We start from the raw sequence: 14,835 nt of genomic DNA on the forward strand, positions 1-14,835 counted from the left end.
TTGTACTTATTTACTGGCACTTATGGATATCATAAACAAATTTCATTAAAGAGCACCCTTCTAACTCATTTTAGTGAGGTTCCAAAGTGCTATAATGCATGTGAAACACCTGCTGCAGCATGATTCACTACCTCAATAAAAGAAAATAAAAGGAAACACTAACAATGCAACTACATTACAGTTATGCTGTTTTACCTTCTTTTAGTCTCTGAAGACCTGTTCACAATTGTGACACAAGTCTGTTTCAGTTAAGATAATGTGTACAGTTTTCGGTGCCTATCATAGAAAAAGCATTAAAGCCATATCGAGTGTACAGCGTAGGTACATCAGAATGATGCTAAGAAATGGAAATTGCAGTTATGAAGAGAGATCTGAGATTCTAGGACTCGTTCTACAGGAAGGGAGCAGGGTAAAAGCGGTTTATAAATTATGAAGAGCTATGATCTGAATAGGGAAAGATTATTTCCCTTTGTTGGGGAGTCAGTAATGAGTGTCATTAGTTTAAAATCTTCAACGTAGGAAAGAGAGAGATTAGCAGTTTTTAGGAGAGAGAAGGGGATTATTATTTGAAGCATTTAGGATACAGGGCTATTGATAGTGGAATTAGCTGTCAGCTGTAAAACCTTCTTCTGTGCTGTGAACTTACATGTTTCAGATGTCACTTGTTACTTTGTGCATGCACCCTGTTGAACTTGTGTAGTAGGTCTGTCTAAGATCAACTGCACTGTTTAAGCATAAACTGGAAGAAGACATACTTAGGTAACTTGACATGACTCTGTGGACGATGAAGAATGGCACCACATGTTTTCCATAGTTACTGTCTAGTTCTTTAATGTATTACTGTGCGTGTTGAGTCCCAACACCTTAATGATGAGGCAGAATGGTGGCAGAGAAGAAAAGAAAAGCCAGCAAATCTGCACACTGGATCCCACTACTTTGCAGATGTCCTACCCATGTCCCTACAATCCTGGGTGCATACTGAGAGGCCAGGACCTCCCAGAGGGAAAAAAAGGCCAGCATTGTAGACGGTGTTCTGAGATGGTCCTTCTGTCTGTGGACTCTAGGCCTGGTATTTGGTCACTAGACAGACTGTGGTCATACTCTGATATATACTTAACACTTGTTTATTGGTACTACATCTAAACAGGTTACAGAGTAAGCATGTTCTCCTAGGCATGGTGTTCCAACCTCTCCCATCTAATGCATGACTGACTGATGTCAGTGCCACATCATCATCTATGTCATACATTAGCATATCCAATGATGTCAGTGCTACATCATCATCTATGTCATACATTAGCATATCCCATCTGTTAACTGTCATACTACAGACAGATGCTGCTTCAGGAAAAGGTAAGATAAAACATTTGAAAAGAGGAATTTGGGGGTCCCATGAATACTCTCCAGCTCATCTATTTTATTTTATTAGCTCCTCCCACATCACTGTCCAAAGCTTGGAACCCCCATTGCACGTGAGACAACAATTTACGCACACTTCCTCCAATCTCTACGCTATATTTGCTGCTTCCAGGGTATTTACTGCTGAAATTGGCTGCCCTGGGTCAGAGTTTTCCTCCTGACTCCACATCACTCCTGCTGGTTGTGATTGACTCTAGTTCCTCCTTTAGCCCCCACTGGTTTTAGTGAGCAAGCGGCCCACAATTTGTCTTCCAAGATTTAGATGACATCGAGTCTTCGGACCTCCTAGTTTGAGCACTGAGTCTTAGCCTGAGAATAGTATGCCAGTGCTTTTCTTAACCCCCATCTTCACAAGCATGTATGCTTGCTTGTTTGAAGTGCTTCCTCTTAAAGCACTGATGTAATATAAAAACAAATAATCTTTTTTCTAATTCTGCCCTTCACCCTCCATAAACTTGAACTCATTCAAAACTCAGCTGCCTGTATCCTAAGTTGCACCAAGTATTATTCATCCATCACTGCAATGCCTACTGACATACATTGGCTCCTGATCTGGCAGCGCCTCGATTTTAAAATTCAATCCTTGTTTTCAAATCCCTCCATGTTCTCTCTCTGTAACCTCCTTCAGCCGTATAACCTGTCAGGATCACTGCACACTTCAAGTTGTGGCCTCTTGTACATTCCTGATGGTTGCTCCATCATTGGTCGCCATGCCTTCATTTGCCTGGGTTCCAGGCCCTGGAATTCCATCATTACACCTCTCTAGCTCTCTACCTATTCAACTTTTAAGTCATATTTTAAAACCTACTTCTTTGACCCCCAAAGCTTTGGTCACCTGTCCTAATATCTCCATATGTGCTTTGTATCAAACTTTGTTTGGTAATACTCCTGTGAAGCATCTTGGGACACATTACTGTGTAAAAGCATTTTATAAATACAAGTTGTTATTGGAAGTTTTCCCTTGTCCCTACCACTCGCCACTCCATCAAGAGCCCTGGCTAGTATCAGTGAACAATTTTAGTACTGTGACAAGTCTGGCCATCATTAGTTGCCTCTGTGTGCAATCTAAAGGGATTGGAGATGTCGTTATTGACAGTTACTTCAAGTGAGACTCACTGGTTCATTTTCTAGAAAGCAAAATACTGCAGATGCTGGAAATCTGAAACTAATAAAAAACCTAACAGAAACTCAGCAGTCAGGCAAAAGTGGGGAGAGAACAGATAAGTTTTTAGTTTGGGCCTTTCGTTAAAGCTGAAAGAGATTACAGATGAAGTATTTAAAAAGGAATAGAACAAGGGGAAGGGGAAAAACACATACAAATTAGGGGAGGTGGTGGCATAGTGGTATTGTCGCTGGAATAGTAATCCAGAGACCCCGGGTGATGCTCTGGATTACTAGGGGAACCTGGGTTCAAATCCTGCCACAGCAGATGGAATTCAATTAAAAAAATCTGGAATTAAAAGTCTAATGATGACCATGAAACCATTGTTGATTGTTGTAAAAACCTATCTGGTTCACTAATGCCCTTTAGGGAAGGAAATCTGCCATTTGACTCCAGACCCACAGCAATGTGATTTACGCTTAAACTGCCCCCTGAACGAGGGCAATTAGGGATGGGCAATAAATGCTGGCCTAGCCAGCAACACCCACCTCCACTGAATAAAAAAAGGTACATACAGGAAAATAAACAGAATAATTTTTAAAGTGCCTGGGTAAAGTACAGGAGATGCCAGAGAGAAAATGGGAGCAAGAGTGACGTTGTTAAAACCAAAACAAAAACAGAATTACCTGGAAAAACTCAGCAGGTCTGGCAGCATCGGTGGAGAAGAAATCAACCACACCCTCAACTTCTCTCTCTCTCTCTCTCTCTCTCCACCCCCCCCCCCCCCAACCTTAAACCAGCTTATATTTCATCTTTCTCCTAACTATGCTTCAGTTCTGCCGAAGGGTCATGAAGACTCGAAAATAAGCCGCACCCTTGTTAAAACCAATATTGTTATTGGATTAAGACTGCAAACAATAGCTCTCATTATCTTTCTGGCAGGGCTGCTGGCAATGTGGAATAGGCGTACTGGTATTTCTGGGAATGGGGGAAGGAGTGGTTTGATGCTTGAGATGGGGACTTAATGTCAGAGCGTGATGCTGGCAAGGTTGCCTGCAACTTGCATATCAAAATCAAGACCATTTGTGACCATCTACAGCCAGAGGTGCGGAGTGGCTGATCTGCCTCAGCTGCCTCCTGAAGTCCCCATTATCACCAATGCCAGTCTTCAGCCAATTTCTATCACTCTGTGATAAGAAATGGCTGAAGGCACTGAATACTGCAAAGGCTATAGGCACTGATAACATTCCGGTAGTAGTATAAATACATCAGAACATTGAGTTGTGCAACAGAGTTTGCTGCTCCCCTTGCCAAGCTATTCCAATACAGCGGTAACACTGGGATCTATCTGACAATGTAGAAAATTGCGCAGGCATGTCCTGTCCACAAAAAAAGGACAAATCCAATTCGGCCGATTACCACTCCATCAGCCTACTCTCGATCATCAGCAAAATGATGGAAAGTATCATCCACAGTGCTATCAAGTGCCACTTGCAGAGGAATGACCGGCTGACAGATTCTCAGTTTGGGTTCTGCCAGGGACACTCGGCTCCTGACCTCATTACCTCATCTTTGTCCAAACATGGACAAAGAGCTGAATTCCAGAAGTGAGGTGGGAGTGACTGCCCTTGACATCAACGCAGCGTTTGACTGAGTGTGACAGCAAGAAACCTTAGCAAAATTGAAGTCAATGGGATTCTGGGGGGAAACTCTCTACTGTTTGCAGTCATACCAAGCACAAAGGAAGATGATTGTGGTTGTTGGAAGTCAGTCAACTCAGCCCCAGGAGATTGCTGCAGGAGTTCCTTAGGGTAGTGTCCTTGGCTCGGGGCGGGGGGGGTGGGGGGCGGTAGGGAGGGACCCTGCTATTACTCGTTCCCCCGTCTGAACTCCTTCCCTTACAACTTCCACTCCCTCCCTCTCTCTCTCTCTCTCCCTTAACCTGCTATTATAAACAGGATACAGTTTCAATTGAGCTGTTGTGGCTACAGGGCGTTTTACTATTTACTTTTGCGATTATGTGCCATTTTAATTTGGATAATTTATCCCATTAAATTGAAAACCTTGTTAAAATATTTATTAATTTGTGGTATCATGCAGTTGAAGCATTTCAAACATATAAAAAAAAACTATGCATTGATTTGCACTATGGGCAAAAAACATTGGCTTTGCCAGTGATGCCCACATCCCTTGAAAGAATAAAGGAAAAAAGAACTATGATTATTTTAAAGGAAAACCTACTCTAAATTTCAACCCTAAATGCTATACTTACATGTAATGTGAATAAATAGTTAAGAATTGTGCTGCAACAGGTGTATTCCCTATTCATTGCTTGTTGAAAAAAATGGGTGTGGACAGACATTTTACATTTGTTTATTCTTGTTCTTAAATGTGAAAATGCATTTTGGGGCCAAATTTAGATATAAAATGTACTTTCCTATTCTCAACTTCCCCATAGTGGCATAGTTCATGGAGGCAGAGAGAAAATTCAAGTGACTAATTGGTTTGGCTTCAGAGTAGAATGTTTGCTATCTAATGAATTTGCAACAGTGTCCAAAGACGAGGAGATACCATGCTTGCCTCTGGAAAGTCTTAATTTTGTTCAAGATGAAAGTGTTAAGATAGGTTTTCAGATATTGCAAAGGACAGTTTTTAAAAGCTAAGCCCAACCAGGAACAAGATAAGGAAGAAAAGGTAAAGTGTATTTGTAATTCCATTTGTTTAAACACTCCTACAGATTAATATGAGAACCTAGTTGTCTAATCTGTTAGCGTAATTTACATGACTTGCATGCAAACAAATTAGACCAAGTGGTAAATGTTAAATGAAAGGAATTTTGTGTAATTTTGTTTTTAAATTGAAAAATGTTGGTTAAACCATGAGGATTCAGGATTAGGGGTTCTTTCAAACTTTTAATGTTCAATTGAAGGAGTTAAAGTAAAGGGAAAACTTGATGTGGTAATAGATTGACTGCATGAAAATACTCCAGTATTTGCATATTGGAACAGAGGTAAGCCATTTAGCCCCTAGAGCTTGTTCCATTATTCAGAGACTGTACTCTAACTCCTTCCAACCACCTTGACTCCATAGTTCTTAATGCCCTTGACTAGCAAAAAAATCTACCAATCTTGGATTTGAAGTTGTTAATTGAGCTAGCATTTATTGTTTTTCTTTGTATGGGATACTTGTACCACTTTTTTGGGGAGATTTTATGAAAGCTTCTGGGTCTTGCCTAATGGCTGCAGAGTTGGTGAGAGACCCTTGTTGCCTCTTCTGGGATGGCCTGCCGGTATTAAGTGCCTCTTAGGCATTTAAGTGGCCACCGGTGGGTATTACCCAGGATCAAGGACCCTGGAGTGGAAAACCCACCCCCTGAGAGCTGTCAGTCAATCAGAGGCCAGCAGCTCTTTTGCTCACCAGCATCACCAAGAAGGCTATGGTTGCTGCAGGAATGACAGAACACTGGAGGTCCAGGATTGAGGAGTGACCCAGGCCAGAGGTAAGTCATGAAGGGATGGGGGTTATGGGGGAAGGGGTTCAGCAGCAAAGGCAGGGAGTTGGTTCTGCTGCCCCTTCCCGATGCCAGCTCCCTTAATCAGGCACTGAGTGCCCTTGAATGAGGGTCCATCTCTGCCCCCACAAAGATCACAAGCAGCCTGAACAGTTTTACTTGTCATGCATAACAACAGGCTCATCCGCAGCCAGGTTAATAACGGTGGCGGATGAAGCCCTTAAGTGGACATTAATTGGCCACTTAAGGACCTCAATTGACGGCTGGGTGGGAAATCCAACCACCAGCCTCCTGTCTTGGACTTAATTTTGGTGGAGGCAATAAGGCTCACGTGTTCCCTCCCTGCCACCAAGCAAGCTATGAGAGGGGCCCTAAAATTCCTCCTTTTATGTGAAGAAGTGTTTTCTAACTTCTCTCCTTAATGGCCTGGCTCCCACTTTAAGGTCATGTCTCCTTATCCTCAACCACTTCTGTCCCTCTCCACCCACACCCCTCTGCCAGTGGAAAACATTTCTCTCTATCTATTCCCTTCAAAATCCTAAAAACCTCAAAGAAATCACATTTTAAGCTTCTTTATTCCAACTAATACAAGTCTTAATTTATATAATCTTATGTCAGGCATGGCTCAGTTGATGGCACTCTCACCTCTGAGTTATTAGGCTCTAGGTTCATGTTCCTCTCCAGGGCTTTTGCACAAAAGTCAAGGATGACACTCCAGTTCAATACTGAGGAAGTGCTGCACTGTTGGAGGTGCTGCTTTTCAGATGAGAAATTAATCTGAAGTCCCATCTGCCTATTCAGGTGGATGTAAAAGACCCCATGGCACTATTCTGAAGAAGAGCAGGGAAGTTATCCCCAGTGCCCTGGTCAATAGTTATCCCTCCATCAATATCATAAAAAACAGATTATTTAGTCATTTTCACATTGTTTTTTTGTGAGAATTTGTGCTAATTGGCTACTGTGATTCCTACATTACAACAGTGACTACACTTCAAAAGTACCATAAGCCCTTAAGTTCACCCTTATTTAAGATGACCCAATTTTTCCAGTCCAAAAAATCATTTTTTTGCATATACCTGGCGTAAAAGGTGACCTCCCTTTTCAGCCAAGACATGCTATACTTGCATTCGTAGCCAGTCTCAATTTTTCACCCCACAAATGCATGTTTTTCTTACTGGTACCTTCATAGTGAGCACAAGGGATCAAGCAGGCGATACAGGCTGTGTTGCAGACATGTATGGGAGTTTAAGACATGCCCACACAGAGCAGACCCCGCATGGCAAACGATAAGGATGGCGACCACCCATATGGCTCTTCACTGGACTATAAATTGACTCCTGTTTTTGGAGGGATTTTTCAAGGCTTCAAAGGCCGACTTATACGCTGACATCTACAGTACTTGATTAGCTGTAAAACGCTTAGTGACATGTGGTGGTTGTGAAAAGTGTTATGTAAATGCAAGTCTTTCTTGCTTGTTTTCTTATGATCTTTCCTCATAACTTAACCCATGAGGCCTGATAATGTTCTGGTGTATTTGCTCTGCACTGCTACCAAGGCCAGTATATTCTTTCTAAGGTGAGGTGCGCAGAACTGCTCAGTACCCCAGATGTGGTAATCAAGGCTTTTGTGTAGCTGTAGCAAAATTTCCTCCCCTTAGTTATAAAGGCAAACATTCTATTAGCCTTTTTGATTATTCCTTGTACCAGGCTGTTACATTTTAGTGATCAGTGTACACGGACCCCTAAATCCCTTTGGAGATTCACTATTCCTACCTTCTCAACGTTCTTAAAAAAAAATACTCAGATCTTGTTTTTTTTCTGGTCCAAAATAGATGACCTTACAATTGCTTATGTTGAAATTCCATCCTGTTACTGATAAATTGGACCTTTTATAAAATAAAGATAAAACATGTGTACCTTTAATTTCTGTGGGGATTCTCCTAATTGTCCTCCATATATTTGGCAAGAGACCTGGGGATTTTATTGTCAAAGTTACAGCAGACAATGGGCAAAAACCAGTGAAAGCTCAAGCTTGTAGTAGATAACCTATCATTGGGAGTAATGGCTTTGAAGAGCATCTCTGACTACACACAGAATAATGTTTATTGCCTGCCCTCACTTCTCAGAACTCTAATATTCGATTTGAAAGCAGCAAGAATTTGGTGGGTAGGGGGAAGGTGAGGATGACAGCTCCAACTGGATAGTAATCAGTTTACAGTTAGTAAAGTTAGTTAGTAAAGTACAGTTAGAGATCAATACTTCTCCAGTGAATATTGCAGATAGAGAATGACCTTTTTAATGTTCTTGACTTGCTTTGTAAATCCTATAAAATATATCCATTAATATAGATGCTAATTGCCTCTGGTGCCAGAAAGTAATGTTAAAATGTGGTTGTGCAATTTGCTACTTTAGGATCCTTTCTGTAATTTGAATCTAAATGAATCATTACCTTGAATTCAACCTTAGTCAACAGGTATTGTTTTAGATAATGGTAGTAGCTTTCATAACTGACTCTTAACCATGGATTTTAATTTTTGCATTATTGTTTTTTAAGAGCTCTGGTAGGGGGAAAAGCAATCATAATTTTGTTTAAAAACAATACTTTCTTTAGCTATGCTTTTTATGTATTTGCAGCCCCTCAGTTGTTTTCACTACACTCTTGAAAATGCTGACTTGTGGTTGATTATGACTCCATAGATGCTAACAACAGTCCAGTATGTCCATTCTTCATGTGTAATGTTAGATGATGATTGTTGCTTAGTTATCCCATAGGGAATTATCATAACCAAGTCTGATCTAGTTATTATTCAGTTCCCACACAGACACGCTTTACAACAGGGGTAATTTTCTATTCCTGAGCCTTAGAATGCAAGGAAAATTGTGGTCCCTGTGTCACTGTCCTGGCTGAGAGCAACCAACTCACCACAGATTGAGGATCACTTATAAAAAATTTGTTCATGGGATGTGGGTGTCACTGGTCAGGCAGCATTTATTGTCCATTGTCCATCCCTAATTGCCCTTGAGACTTTTAACAACAGTAGAGAAATTTATCTTGTGAATGTTCTTCTATAAAATGCCTGGTTGTTTCTCAACAACAGAAATTGCTGGATTTTGTGCATAATATGTTCAAAATTCTTAAAGAAGTTTCCTGCAGTGCTGCAGCATCCCTGTGTCCAAATCGAGAGCCCCTCACCCCTGCATCCATCGTACCACAAACCTTCTCTCCTTTGTACCACCACTGATCGCCTTTCAAACCTTCCCTTCCTTCCTCCCCAAACACTCTAAGGGACGAAAGTCCTGATCCTAAAGTATAACAACATCCATTGCCATAGTGTTGTCCGGCTGCAGTGCCCCATTGCAGTTCCACCAAATCCAATATTGTCCCTCAATGTCACCTAAACCCAGGACCCCCAGCTCTACTACTGCCAGGCCCATGAGTTATCCCCTGCCTCTGCCTGTGCTGATCTATATCTTCTATACATCTTGTTTGTCCTTGGTTTTTTAAAAAAGTGATAGAATTAAGTACATAGGTAAAGGAACATGTAGTAATCAAGGCCATCATTTAGAACTTCCACACAAATTAAAGGATGAAAGTTTCAGTGAGTCATTTTTAAAGTTTTGGTGCATGAAAGGAACCAAACTCCTGATCGGCTGTTGACATTTGTGAATTTGCCCTGTAATGAAATATGTCTGCAATCTATTTTTTCTTTCTTTTTCACCAGCACATTACTGCTTGGAAATGGCAGTGAGACGGTCTCTAATTTCTCTGCTCATGTTTTGTTGTGGGTTGGGATTAGGATTTGTCATCTGCCATCTAGCGATTAGTGCAATAAATAAAGAAGCACCCCAGCACAGCCACCTGCTTCTCAATGACCCTCATGGCCACTTGGAGGACTCTCACCACCACCAACCCCATCAACCTCTTCAAGGAGAGATGAACTTTAATGCTGATGTCAGTCAACATAAAGGTATCTTTCCAATTTTATGAAATATTGTGGTGGAGTTACATAGATATTTGAATCCTGATAAAGCTTTATTGATATGTAATGGGAAATTATAAGGTAGTTGTGACCACAGATAATATTATGAATCGGAATTTTTTCTAAATGCTATCTGAAGCACAAGATCTTTCAAATGCCTTGAATCTCACTAAGGATTATTAATGTAAAGTCATAGTACACTTATCAGAAACTGTTGAGAAGAACTCAAAAAATTAGTAATTTGAGCTTCTCCGCTAGCTATAATAGAACATCAGATGGGGCATGGAAATGCTTGCTAAAACAAATTTATTTCAACTCAAATTGTATTGGCCCATTTTTGTTGTTGTTGCTTCAAATCCATATAAAAAGAGCATGCTGTGTGTTATTGCCCCATCTCTTTTTTTCTTATGCCTTATGGCAATAAGTTTTAGAAAGCCTCTGGTTATGTACATCTGAAAATGCCACTAGGAAGGGTTTTGACAGTGATCGATGTTGACTGTACCTCTTCCTTGGCAAATGCATGATGTCTATTACCGCAGTAACATTTTTGATAACATAAAAAGCATCATTACTGTACTTGTTAAACATTTTACCTTAAACTTCACGCTAATCCTTCTATCAAATATTTTAAGTATCTAGGAAGAGAAGTAGGTTCTCCCTAAAAACTTTATCTCTCAATTAAATATCCTCCTCTGTTCCCAAGAAAAGAACCTTAAACCATTCAGCCTTTCCTCTTAGCTAAAGATTTCCAGTCCTGGCAACATCCTTGTAAATCTCCTCTGTACTCTCTCTAGTGCAATTGCATGCTCCCTCTAATGCAGTGACCAGCACTGCACTCAGTAATGTAGCTGTGGCCTAACTAATGTATACAGTTCTAGCATAACCTCCATGTTCTTATATTCTATGCCTCTACTAATAAAGGAAAGTAGTCCACGTGCCACCTTAACCACCTTATGTCCTACTACTTTCAGGACATGGGCATGCACTTCAGTGTCTTTTTGTTCCTTTACACACCTCAGTATCCCACTGTTTATTTTGTATTCTCTTGTCTTGTTTGCCCTCCCAAATGTGTCTCAGTGACTTGCTCCCATCTTTTCCTAAAAGACTGAAGAAGGAATCCAGAATCAGGACTAATATACATGAAGGAAAATAAAGACAAAGGTAGACTGCTCAGCTTCCTTAGCCTGTTATTGTTCTTATATTGTGAAAATAATTTATTTGCATAAATCTCAGACAAATCATTAGATGTGGAAAAAACAGCTATATAGGTTCATATTAAAAGCGCCATTAGTCAAGCCTTTCCAGAGATTCAGCTGTCCCTGCTCATTTTCTCTAATTTTTTACCCTGCTACTTAAGGCTTCATTTGGCTCACAGGGATGGATCACAGGAATAGTCATCCATGAGGGATACTGTGGGGAGAAAGAGTCTTTGTGGAGTATTGCATTGATTTTCTGTCCCCCATCTGGCTTTAACAGCCAGTTCGCCTCTATGTTCAAAGATTGAGAAAACAATACAATGGCCATTTCTTTAATATTTCTTTGAACTTGCTTTCATTCTGGTTTACATACAGAATTATCCCCATCCTCTAAATATGTAATGGGATTTTGAATTTTCCTCATGATACAATTTTTTTCCCCTCTCCATTTGTAACTCAAGCTTAGCTAACAAGTGACGTTAGTGATTGATTCATAAAAACCAAAAAAAAAAGGGCTCAGCTGGTAGGTACTTACATAAAATATGATAGCTCAGTAAAGTCTATCAGGTATAAAGTAATTACTTCCCAATAGATTGTACAAATGTTACAGTTTTCTCCACACTTGATCACTCAAGCAATATAGTACTTTAAACCCCAACTGAAACTACAGAGTTCAGATTATCAAAAACATTGAGACATTATCACAGGCACAGATGGATATTCAGTTCTTGACTGAACCATTTCTAGTGTGTTAGTCTTTTCTCAATTAATTTTCATTTGCAGTTCACATCTCTCTCCCTAGCAACCCCTCCTGATCACCACCCCACCCCCCAAAAAGAAGTAGCTTATGCTGAATAATCAGAAGTCTTTAGTTCAAAATTTGTCTTTCTTCCCAGTCAGCAAAGAATGGCAATTTACCAGGAGGAACAAGATAAATGCAAGGTATTATCGGAACCCCTACATTTACCATAGTTATGTTTTTTTTCAGTGTTCTCTAGTTTTGGGGTATTCTGAAATAATATGGGTACAGAATATTCTGAATATTGTAGCTGATATTTTAAACTGATTCCCTTTGGATAATATTTTTTTAATTTTAAACAAATACATGTATCTTCTCTACCCAGATGAAAACAGAAGTGTTGCAGATGAGCTATACAAGAGAGTACGAATCCTCTGCTGGGTGATGACTGGGCCTCAGAACCTAGCCACAAAGGCCAAACATGTCAAAGCCACTTGGAGCAAAAAATGTAACGTTGTGCTTTTCATGAGCTCAGAAGAAGACAAAAATTTCCCTACAGTGGGACTGGGCGTTAAAGAAGGCAGGGACCAGCTATATTGGAAAACTATCAAAGCTTTTCAGTATGTTCATGAGCATCACTTGAATGATGCCGATTGGTTTATGAAAGCAGATGATGACACTTATGTGGTTGTTGACAATTTGCGCTGGCTGCTTTCAAAGTACTCCCCTGATCAGCCTATATTCTTTGGAAGAAAATTTAAGCCATATGTTAAGCAAGGATACATGAGTGGTGGAGCTGGGTATGTGTTAAGCAAGGAAGCACTGAAAAGATTTGTTGATGCCTTCAAGACAGGGAAATGCACTCATTTTACATCTACTGAAGATTTAGCCATGGGGAAATGTATGGAAACCGTTAATGTAGAAGCTGGTGATTCCAGAGACACAAATAAAAAAGAAACATTTCATCCTTTTCCACCGGAGCATCATTTGTCAAAAAGTTACCTACCCAAGAATTTCTGGTACTGGAACTATTGTTTCTATCCTGCTGAGGAGGTAAGGCATCATACATACATGATTACTTTTTTAGGCTGACCAATGATTTTCATTTAATCCCATCAATCATTACCTTTCATGAACAAGTTGGTCCAAAACAGGCTGTGTAATTCACTGAAAGATAAAACAGATATAATGCAGTTCACTACATTTTGAGTTACACTACTTAAAAATTCATTAAGAATCAGTGGTAATGTAAAGGCATCTTTGGTCACAGTCACCCAAATGCAGGAGAAGATATTCTTTTCACTTGATCTGTATGTGGAAAAATGATGCTAAGTTGTTTCTCATCTAGGAATTTTCCACACATCTGAATTTTTTGGTTCACAAATATTGAGAAGTCAGTAACTTGTAAGGTGCCCTTAGATTGACTTCAAATCTGAAAAGTGAACTTTTTCCTTTCTAATTTTTTCCAAAAATGAGTTTCTTGGAACTGCACAGTGCAAATAATATGTACAACATCTTTGTAAAGTTGTTTACTATTACAAAACCTGAAGTTAAGTTGTATTGTTCAAGCTCTACATCTCAGCAATCCTGCCCATTTTAACAGATCATATACCACTGCATTATTATGAACTCATTCTGGAGGGGAAAGAAACATTTAATTTGCGTGAGATTGTATGTTTGACACCTGTGCTACTGACTTTTTTATACATTAAGTAATGCAAGGACTTGGAATATTGGTTGGATGGTTAAAGAAGATGGAATAATTGGGGGAGTGCTTCCAGTGTTAAATGCCAGTCCCTGCAGCTAGTTACCCTGGGTGCCTTGCTCAATGATAGCGGGTGTTAGCCTCAGACTCAAACATCGAGCAGTGGTGATAAACTGGTTTTGGCTCTGCCTGAAGTATCGTGCCAATCCCATTCATTGCAGACAGCAATGATCTGGCTCTTTGATCTAGCTCAATGACTTTTATGTAACCATATTTGGAAAAAATTAACCAACAGTAGACGCTTTTATGGCCTCTAGATTTCTAAAGTGTTTTACAGTCTAAGTGTAGACAGTGTGCTATTGTAGGGAAACATGGCAGCCAATTAGTGCACACCTTCCAGACAGCAATTCAGAATGATCATATCATTTTTTTTAGTGATGTTAGTCAAGGAATAAATATTGGCCCATGGTCACTGGAGAGAAACCCCTCCTTTGAAATGGTGTCCTATAGGATTGTTTACATCCACCTGAGAGGGCAGACTGGGTCCTCTGTTTAATGCCCCTTCTGAAAGGCAGAAATGCTATGTTGGTATCTGACTGGAAGAAGGTGATGAGCATGCACTGTCTATCAACCAATGCTTTACGAGGGCTCATAACTACAGTAAATTTGAGACCAATCAGCCCAGTTCAACCCAGAGAGCTGTGGGCTTTACCTCCCTCACAGGATCTCCACAGGCCTAGGAGATTGTAGACTGTACCCATGTGGCCAGCAAGGCACCATCAGAACAGTTTTTGTCAACTGGAAGGCATTCCACACCTTCAGTGTGTAGCTGGTATGTGGCCATCGAAAGAAGATTATGCAAGTGTGTGCCAAGTATCCAGGAAGGTGCCACGACAGCACCCTACAGCAGCCTCTGGTTCTACAACTCTTCTCTCTACTAGACAGCCTGAGCCGTTGGCTTGTGGGGCAAAAGAAATCCCCATTGAAAACTTGTTTAATGACTCCTTTGAGGAACCCCACTGTAGAGGCACAAAAGAGGTACAACTGGAGCAAACCATTGGCTTGCTGAAAATGAGGTGCTGTTGCCTTGACTGATCAATATGTCTCATCAAGGGTCACCTGGATTATAGTGGTGTGCTGAGCCCTGCATAATATGGCACTGAAGTCAGAGGATGGTGGAGAGC

General features: G+C 40.4%; 1 protein-coding gene across 4 annotated transcripts in view; it reads left to right on the forward strand.

The window, feature by feature from the left end:
* The window catches only part of LOC144678831 (glycoprotein-N-acetylgalactosamine 3-beta-galactosyltransferase 1-like), a 47,814-nt gene that overhangs the window by 15,819 nt on the left and 17,160 nt on the right, over positions 1-14,835 (forward strand). Inside the window, exons 2-4 of one of the 4 annotated variants that reach the window (XM_078538783.1) lie at positions 9,754-9,999; positions 11,089-11,172; positions 12,332-12,999. In XM_078538783.1, the coding sequence (XP_078394909.1) occupies positions 11,151-11,172; positions 12,332-12,999 (690 nt within the window). In that variant the 5' untranslated portion in view covers positions 9,754-9,999; positions 11,089-11,150. Of the gene's footprint in view, positions 1-9,753; positions 10,000-11,088; positions 11,173-12,331; positions 13,000-14,835 lie in introns of those variants that run through there. The other 3 variants (XM_078538784.1, XM_078538782.1, XM_078538785.1) reach the window with 3 other exon arrangements.

This window comes from Cetorhinus maximus, chromosome 3, assembly GCF_964194155.1.
Source record: "Cetorhinus maximus chromosome 3, sCetMax3.hap1.1, whole genome shotgun sequence".
NCBI lineage: Eukaryota > Metazoa > Chordata > Chondrichthyes > Lamniformes > Cetorhinidae > Cetorhinus > Cetorhinus maximus.